Below are 9,093 nucleotides of genomic sequence, written 5' to 3' on the forward strand. Positions count from 1 at the left end.
TTTAGTGTCCCTTTGGGGAAATTTGGCTCGGGTACAGGGTAAGATTCCCTCATAAAAAGTTGAACTGTTGCTCTGAGTTTAGCTGTGTGTGGGTGGAAGGCCCAGTGGTATAAGGAGCCCATATGTGTGTGTGTGTGTGTGTGTGTGTGTGTGTGTGTGTGTGTGTGTGTGTGTGTGTGTGTGTGTGTGTGTGTGTGTGTGTGTGTGTGTGTGTGTGTGTGTTTGTGTGTGTGTGTGTGTGTGTGTTTGTGTGTGTGTGTGTGCGTGTGTGTGTGTGTGTGTGTGTGTGTGTGTGTGTGTGTGTGTGTGTGTGTGTGTGTGTGTGTGTTTGTGTGTGTGTGTGTGTGTGTGTGTGTGTGTGTGTGCGCGTGTGTGTGTGTGTGTGTGTGTGTGAGAGAGAGAGAGAGAGAGAGTACAGCAGCAGATATGAATCTATTCTCTGTGGTTATTAGGATTCATAAAAAAACTGTTGACAGCGAATCAACACTTCCTTTGCTGCAGCAGACGGGCTGTGTGGGTTTCTGCTCTGAAGCTTTCTCACATTAATATCACAATGACAGTTACAACCATCCACTCTGGTTAAACTATCGCTCCAGGAACTTCAGGTGGATTTCAGCGCTCAGTACTCACTGTCTTAACTTTCCATCCTAAAGTGTTAATATAAAAAAAAAAAAAAATTAAGCAGCAAATTCAAGAATACATACTCATGACAATAAAAATAAATTGTAAAAGATTGTGCATTGATTAAGCAGCAAATTATATATTCATAAAAAGAATATGCTGTTCATCTTTGTCATTGATCAGAGCGTCAGAACACAAACCACAGAGACAAACAAGTCAAACAAACAATGAGCAGAACTAGAGCGTCCATGTTGGTTCAGCTCAGTGACCACAGTGTCATCAGCGTAGAGTTTAACTTCCACACTGACACATTTATAAAAGTGTCTCAGCCCTGAACCTGGTGGGACACACACACCCACTGACTGGTATATAATGTCTATATGTTCCTGTCTGCTTCTCTTCTCTTGGCTTTGTTGTCCTTGTTTAGCTGTTTTCTCTATCTGCATACCTTCATGCGTAGTTGTACTTTGCACTGTGTGAAAGTAAACTGAGATCTACTAACAACCAGAGACAAACTACGTGTAGGTGTCAACATACACGGCCAATGGAGACAGTGTGATTTTTTTCAGTTTATTGAGAATGTAACACTGAAAGAATTGAACAAACCTGCTTAACTCATTATAATAATGTATTAGAAATAAACTCAAGAACAGAAATAATACAATCAACGAAGAACTATCGAAGAGACAGCTAATGATGAAGTCATGATTATGAGTAGAAAATGAAACTATAATATCACAATATCACTGTGAACAACATGATATACATTTAGTCACTATGAATATAAGTGTGTTTATACGATTTATGTCTTTAAGTTGACAGTATTCCAGCTCAGTATAAAACATATATTTTACAACCAAACACAAGACTTTTTAAAAAGCTGATCAAAGTGATCACTGAGATGAATGGATGAGATTTGATGGTGAGGAAAGGTGAAGCAGAAAACAGTCAGTCAGCCAGTGTGCCGTTGGTGGACGGTCCCATGTTTCTGAAGATCATCATCACATAGAGGCTGTAGCAGTACACCAGACTCTTCACTATCAGCAGCGTGTACAGCAGCACCAGCAGCTTCACCCTGCACTCAGCCTGGAAGATCACTGACAGACAGACAGACAGACAGACAGACAGGCACGCAGACAGACAGACAGACAGACAGACAGACAGACAGACAGACAGACAGACAGACAGACAGACAGACAGACAGACAAGAGTTATTCGTCTGTTTCAACACATTATTATCAATTGAACAATCAAACCTCAAAAGGACCATACTGAATGATTAGAAACAAGTCAGGACCAAAGAAATTACGAATTACGAATAAAATAATGAAGATTAAAGTTACTGAAGGATCCAATGGAAAGTCTACATTTAAAGACACAGATTATTATGATTGGGAAGTTGGATTCATTGGAGCTTCTAGATTTGGTCCTCAAAGATTTCATAGCGCCCTCAAAGCCCCTAATGTAGTGAAATGTCTCTAAAACTGTCCATGCAGAGAGGCAGAAGGTGATCTTACATTGAGCTTGGTGCAGAGCTAGCAGGTATCTCTCTGGAGGAATGGAGGCTAGAACCTCTGAAACAGAAAAGGATTCAAAAAGAAATGTCATTCCAGGCGGGTGGTGTAGTGGTAAGAGCCCCCCCCCCCCCCCCCCCACATAGAGCCTCAGTCCTTCTCTGACCCATTTCATCTCTGTATCTATTTCACTCCACATAAAATAAAAGCTTGAAAATATCCAAACATTATCCTTAAAAAGAAAATAAATTAATATAAGAAATGTCGGCTGCTGCTGAACACAGTCCCTGAGTCTTCATTACCTTGTTCTGTCTGGGCCTTCACTGTGCCGCTCTCATGCTCCACAGAGCAGAGATATTTATACGTGTTGTTCTCTTGATTGATCCTTAAGATGGAGGCAGTGTGTCCAGACTCTCTGAGCTCCAGCTGCTCTCCCTGATCAGCGGTCACCTTCTCCACAGCTCCATTCTCCTTCTGTCTTTCCCAGGAGAACTTGACCAGAGGAGGAAACATGTCTGAGGCCAGACACAGCAGGGAGCTCTGGCCCCCAGGGTGGGCGCTGGATGCTGCTGGGTACACGCTCACCACGGGCTTCACCACCTGCTCATCTAAAACATCCAAGAGTACCTATTTGCAGACCCATGGAGAAAACGGACCTCCACTACACCGGAAGCAAGATGGGACCACGCCCCAAACTCATTTCATTGGTCAGAATTGTAACCTACTCTGAGTTTGTTTTCACTTTACGCTGCAGCTCCGACTGAAGAAAGAGTGTCACTGCAACAACGCGACCATGTACAGTTTAAAGCAAAATCACTCCATAGAAATCTCCATTTTTAGAATTTCCTGATGATGTTACGTTTAATCGATCATTTGTCTGTGTACATTCAGTACACTCTCAGTTTCTCCCGGCGAAAATGAAATCCAAGCTGTGGCCGCCATTGCTACAGTTTTTAATTCAGGTTTTTAAAAGATTTATAAGTTATTAATTGGGTTTTTGATAACATTGTTGGTGAGAAATGTGTGTCATACTTTCACAATCTTCACTCAGTGAATGTGTACGATTTAGTTTGATGGTTATCACGAGTATTATTCTGGACATCGCAAGGTTTGTTTATCTTTGATCAGCTGCTTGAACAACGTGCATTTGTTGATAGCAGAGATTGCACTGATTGTGAATTAAACAGACGGATTTCAGAAGATGTACACAAAGCTTCGTTGCTTCATTCATCTTCTACCTCAACATCTACTTTTTACCACCGTCCTGGCCACTTGGGACCCTTAACAAACTGACGTATTTTACTGTGTACTAGCACCATAACCGGTGGAAACCGTGTATTATTATTCACCGCTAGGTGAACTCCGGCAGTAAAACAAAAAGAAGAAAACAAATTCAGAGCAGGTTACAATTCTGACCAATGAAATCCACTTCCGGTGGAGCTCCACTTTCCCCATGCGTCTGCAAATAGGTGCCTCTCAAAACATCACAGACACATTCACACAGTCAGCAGCAGCTTACAGCCTTTCTTAACCCGGGAGCTGCTGGCTTCATCAGGGATGCTGCCAAAACATATTATTCAGATGTTGAAATAATAATTAAAAATAAAAAGATGGTTACAATCAATCTGTCTCACATGCCCCATGTCACAACGTCAATATCGGGGACAGTGTAAGGTGCACAGTAATGTATGTGTAAACATATTATCTTAAATCTGCCGAACTCTACCACTAACTGTGTTAATTAGGCTACATTGTAATTTCACTCATTTCATTTTAATTGCAGCCATTCTACATCACTGTCTAAATGTTTCAATTGATTTGTCTCCTTATCAGCTTGTCGTGTATTTGATGTATTCTCTACAGTATAAATAAAAGTTAAATGAAAAATTAAATGTCATATAGTCAAGTTTCACTAAGTCAATCTTGAGGACAGCGTAAGGTGTGCATTAATGTATGCGTCAACAGCCACCATCCGCAGATTAACACACAGTCTTAATAGGCTGCATTCGAGGAGCCCAGATGTACCACGGGCCTTGGATTGGCCTTCTACTTCTGGTTGTCCACTAACAACTTTACGATAAGGGTACATTAAATAACTGTTACTTAATGCTTAGTACAAGCTTAACAAAGCATTAGTTAACTAAGCATAGTTAATGCTTAACCAATCATTGACTAACCAATAATAACTAAGCATTAACAGTCACCAGAATAATTAACAATGTTATAAACCCTTTTTGAGCCTTATTGTAGTGTGACCCAATATTATTGTTTACATTTTCTATCTTCACACAGAATGCTTTTGCCATTTTAATAATTGAAATATTCATGACATGTTATATTACTTATTTAACTATATATAACTTACCACCATAAACTTTACTCTATGAACACAAATCAATACATAACTTATTTCACAACTTTGTTCCAAGAATTTGAACTTAAATACAGAAATTACAATGATACATTTAGAAATGTATATGTGTGTGTTATATATTAAAAATGTAAGATATTTTTAATTCAATGTAATTAAACATAGCAAATGTAGAAAACAGTTTTGATTAATACTGTGTGTAAAAATAATTGCTTACATCTTTACTCGTTAATTTTGACACACATCAATTGATCAATAATTTTGTAACAATTTTAGATCTTTCATTAAACTTTCCACATTTGACAGAAGTCATATACAGTACATCTAGACACATTTAATCTAATTTCATTTAACCTTTTTTTATACTCCAGAGATCAATTGAGGGGTGAGCCTCATTTGCAATGATGTCGAGTCAATACATGTATTTATTATAGGCTACATGTTATATAATAAAATATAATACATGAAATTGTATTTATATTTATATTAAATGTGTTTATATGTGTGTTTGCCATTATATATCATCCTGTATCAAATATAGAAATATCTAAATGCATTAATTGTATTAATTGTAAAATCCTATTCAGTATCTTACTTCATGTATAAATATATCTCGTAGACACATGTATCATCATATAAAATAGACAAAAGATAATGCTGACCATTCAAAAATAATTGTAATAATTTGTCTCATTAAAGTTATGCTCTTTTCCAAATACTTTTAGTGAAATGTAAAATGATGTTTAATATCGTCATTCTTTTCTCCAAAAAACAAGATGGTGCCGAATATATGAGAGGAGCAAATACTGTAATTTGGGTCAAATGTCACTTTTTCTCTAAGAATCAGTTTGATGAGAAAAAATAACTTAAGTTGTGCTATGAGATGTACACATCTTTTTAGGAATTATCAACCGTTTTCAACAGTTCCATGGCTGCAATAATAATGACAAAACTAACATGTAAAGTCTGAAGCAACAGCAACTGAATAAAAACACTTATCCATAAAACAACTGAATGAAATAAATGTTTATTCTTACCTGTTACAAACAGTTTAGTTCCAGAGCCAAAGATGTAGACCCAGCCTCTCACAGTGAAAACCACTGATACAAAAACCTGTCTGCTGCTGAATGTGTCAGCTGAGGTGAACCAGTCCAAGTTATGAGCCAGGATCATGTTACAGCTGCATGATGTTTATCTGATGTTTATTTAGTTTATTTTGTCAAGTGTTTGTTGGAAAGTTTATTGAGAATTAGAGGCTGAAATATCCTTTGTTATATGTTTAAAGCATAATGTAGCCCCTTTACCCCAATAATATAGAGAGCAGGGCCCTAGGTTCTCTAACCCAACTTGTTTACTTACATTTTAGTTTGGATTCCCTATATTAATTTCTACATATGCAAACAGCACCCTTAATTACTCCTGATTGACAGCTATAATGGCCCATGATGTACGGAGTTCTGGGAACAAACTCAGCGTCCTAATAACCTGCTGTTGGATAAAGTCCTGAGCTGACATGTGTCCAACATTAGTCTTAAATATATTTAAGTGAAATGATGTGGTGAAAACAAAAAGAGCTTCTAGAAGTGTTTTCCTTCAGAGCAGAAACAGACTGTTTTCAAGCAGCAGAACAAAACAGACTATATACTGTATTCATCAAGACCATTATGATACACATCTGTTTTTGAATTATGAAAAATGAATTATGATTATTATTTTAGCCTCATTTGTGCTTGTATTTCCTCCTTTGTCTTCACTGTGTCAAACAACTACAAACCTGCTGGAAAATATGTTCAAAATATCAATAAACAGAAGCTGAACTAAATCCCTCAGCTCAGAGTGTTTGTGACTGTGAGGTGAAACCTGTGAACCTGGTCTGTGGTTCACTGCTCTCTTCCTGTCACTAACACTGTTTGACGTCTGTTGGTTTTTGTACAGGCTGCAGGGATCATTTCTCACTGTGGGGATCATCCTTCAGACAGGTGCAGTAGTAGGAGGCTGAATGGAGGAGTTTAGCTTTCTGGATCTTTAACTCAACGCGGCTCCGGTTCCCCACAGCTGAGAAATCATCTTTCTGAGGATGATTGTAGTCTGAATTGACTTCACCATCAATCCTGTCAATATGCAGAATCCTTCTGAATGTTTCTGTGTCTTTCTTCTGGTACCACCATACATAAGTATTAGAACACTGGTCAAAGCCTCTACAGCTGATGGAGACTGTTTCACCAACTCTCCCGGTCACTGTGAAGTCGTCCTGAATCAGTTCTGCTGCCATGGTAACCAGCGCTGTAGAGAAACAGAATCAGAATCAGAAATACTTTATTGATCTCGGCTGGAAATTCAGTTTGTTACAGTTTGGTCTAATTTAGAATAAAAAACACGTAGAAAAAAAAACTAAGGAATATGTGCTCAATAAAACCACACTTAGAAGATATATAAGTGTAAAGAATATGTGCTTTATGCCACAAGGTAAAGCCAACAATACAAATCAAACAATATAAGAATAAGAAGTAAATAAGTATGAATGAAACAGAGGGACAGATAGATGGAGGTCAGTGTGACAGTGTTTTGTTAAAGGTTGAGTGTGCTGGCTCCTGATTGGCTGGAAACCCTCACCTGAACACAGACAGCACAGAGCAGCAGCTTGGAGGAAAAGCATTTTGTGCAGTGGAGTTTCCTCTGGTGAACCTGGGGAGAAGTGGCGCTCTGACGCAGCCGAGGCCAAACCAGGACGAGCTGTGAGACGAGACGAGGGCCACGTGGTTTCTAACGGGTCCTCAGATCTCCCATCAGCCCCTGGGGCGGACAGATAAGAATGATGCTGCTGCTGCTGCTGGTGATTGACAGCTCAGAGGAAGCTGCTCTGTGGTTTTCTGCTGAGGTTGAGGTTTTAAAGAGAGACAGGAGTAATGTTTTTTTTTGTTTAGTTTTACATGCAGTTACTTTACACATGCAATTCATCATATGGGGCTATGTACAGGTGTGTCTAAAAACATTTGAATATCATGGAACATTTCATTAAAAAAGAATGTGAAATATGTCAGGCCTTTGTTCTGTTTTAATTGAGATGATTACGTCTTACAGCTTGTGATTTCTTCTTAAATATCTAAATTTCTCTGAACAGATTTAATGAGAAGTTTGGGGTCGTAATGTAAATCCAAAAATACAACTCAATAAAACTCCTGATTGTGATTTTAACCTTTAAATGTCCATTTACATCTCGACCACCCCACAGCACTGAGACTGCTCTTGTTAAGGTCCTCACTGACATCCACTTAAACACAGACAGTGGCAAAAGTATAGTATTAGTTTAACAGGATCTCAGTGCTGCGTTCTGCTGCTCAGATAATGGAAAAACATTTATATACCAAAACCACCTGGGGATTATAGTCCGATACAAGCACTGAGTAGTTCATAGAACAAATCAATGTTCGGATGTCCAAAATGTCTTCAATTTCTGTCTTCTATAAAAGGCAAAACTGAGGACAAAACAATTAAAGTCGGTGCTCAACTAAAACTGTCAAAGTTAAAAGCCACAAACCAGGGGCGATCGTGGAGTAGTCGTTAGAATTTGTAACAAAACCACCAGGGGCCTATAGTCACAAATAAAAACCAATAATTATTCATACATTTTCAATAAATTAATACATGCTAAATTATGAATAAGAAATAAATATAAGAAATATAAATAAATAAAATATAAATAAAAAAAGTTTCTTTACATATATCTTTATTGTTATGTTATTATAAGAAACCTTGCTCCTGTTTCTGCATGTTCAACTGTTCTCAGGACTCAACCACATGTCCTGGCTGAACTTAACACATATTAACTCTGTGCTATTTATTTCACATTTTAAATATTATTACAAACCAGTTATATAAACTATTATAAACTATTTGTTTTTTTTAACTTTCCAAGTCCTAAACCATCAACTCATTCTCCAGTTTCTATGACAGTTCTTGAATCTGTTCTGTGCTGCTGTGAAGAATAAAACCTTTACGATGCTGCCCTCTAGTGTCTGCAACAACACACTGCTTCAGACTGAACTGCTACTGTCACTACCACAGCAGTTTCTACTAGTGCTGTTAGTGCCTTCTGATGAAGTTAAGTTTCTCTATTTGTCAATTTACATAAGATATATCAAAATTCATTCTTTGCATATCCCCTCTCAAGTCACCAACCTTTGGAGGGGGTTGGAGGGCAGGGTCAGCCATTGCGGCACGCCTGGAGCAGTGTGGGGTTAAGTGTCTTGCTCAAGGACACAATGGTAGAGATGGTGGGCACCGTAGATATAATAGCAGCCACCACTAGTTTTACTACTAACACCCTCCTGTCCGATGCCAGGGATCTAACCAGCGACCTTATGGTTACTAGTTGGCCCCATTTAACAGTTTACTTACATGCTAAATTATGAATAAGAAATAAATATAATAAATATAAATAAAAAAAATACATAAAATACAAATACAAAAATAAAGTCACACTTTTTTATTTCTTTACATATATCTTTATTGTTATGTTATTATAAGAAACCTTGCTCCTATTTCTGCATGTTCAACTGTTCTCAGGACACAACCACATTTCCTGGC

General features: G+C 38.0%; 1 protein-coding gene across 1 annotated transcript; it reads right to left on the minus strand.

Moving 5' to 3' along the window:
- Window positions 1–1,444: 1,444 nt before the first annotated feature.
- On the minus strand, window positions 1,445–5,761 carry LOC307255745 (uncharacterized protein). The gene is made up of 4 exons (XM_080034510.1): window positions 5,544–5,761; window positions 2,438–2,743; window positions 2,139–2,195; window positions 1,445–1,718 (listed from the first exon to the last, which is right to left on the minus strand). The coding sequence occupies exons 1-4, from the start codon at window positions 5,677–5,679 to the stop codon at window positions 1,570–1,572; spliced, it is 648 nt and encodes a 215-aa protein (XP_079890636.1). The 5' UTR covers window positions 5,680–5,761; the 3' UTR covers window positions 1,445–1,569.
- Window positions 5,762–9,093: the final 3,332 nt, after the last annotated feature.

Source organism: Ammodytes marinus, assembly GCF_949987685.1.
Source record: "Ammodytes marinus genome assembly, chromosome: 9".
Taxonomy (NCBI): Eukaryota; Metazoa; Chordata; class Actinopteri; order Uranoscopiformes; family Ammodytidae; genus Ammodytes; species Ammodytes marinus.

What these genes read in the sequence shown, in the direction of transcription:
- LOC307255745 (XM_080034510.1), bottom strand. Translation starts at nt 5,679, where the DNA reads ATGATCCTGGCTCATAACTTGGACTGGTTCACCTCAGCTGACACATTC. An exon ending in GAAGGCCCAGACAGAACAAG is followed by an intron (nt 2,196 to 2,437) that starts GTAATGAAGACT and finishes TTTCTGTTTCAG; the next exon opens with AGGTTCTAGCCTCCATTCCT. An exon ending in AGCTCTGCACCAAGCTCAAT is followed by an intron (nt 1,719 to 2,138) that starts GTAAGATCACCT and finishes TCTGTCTGTCAG; the next exon opens with TGATCTTCCAGGCTGAGTGC.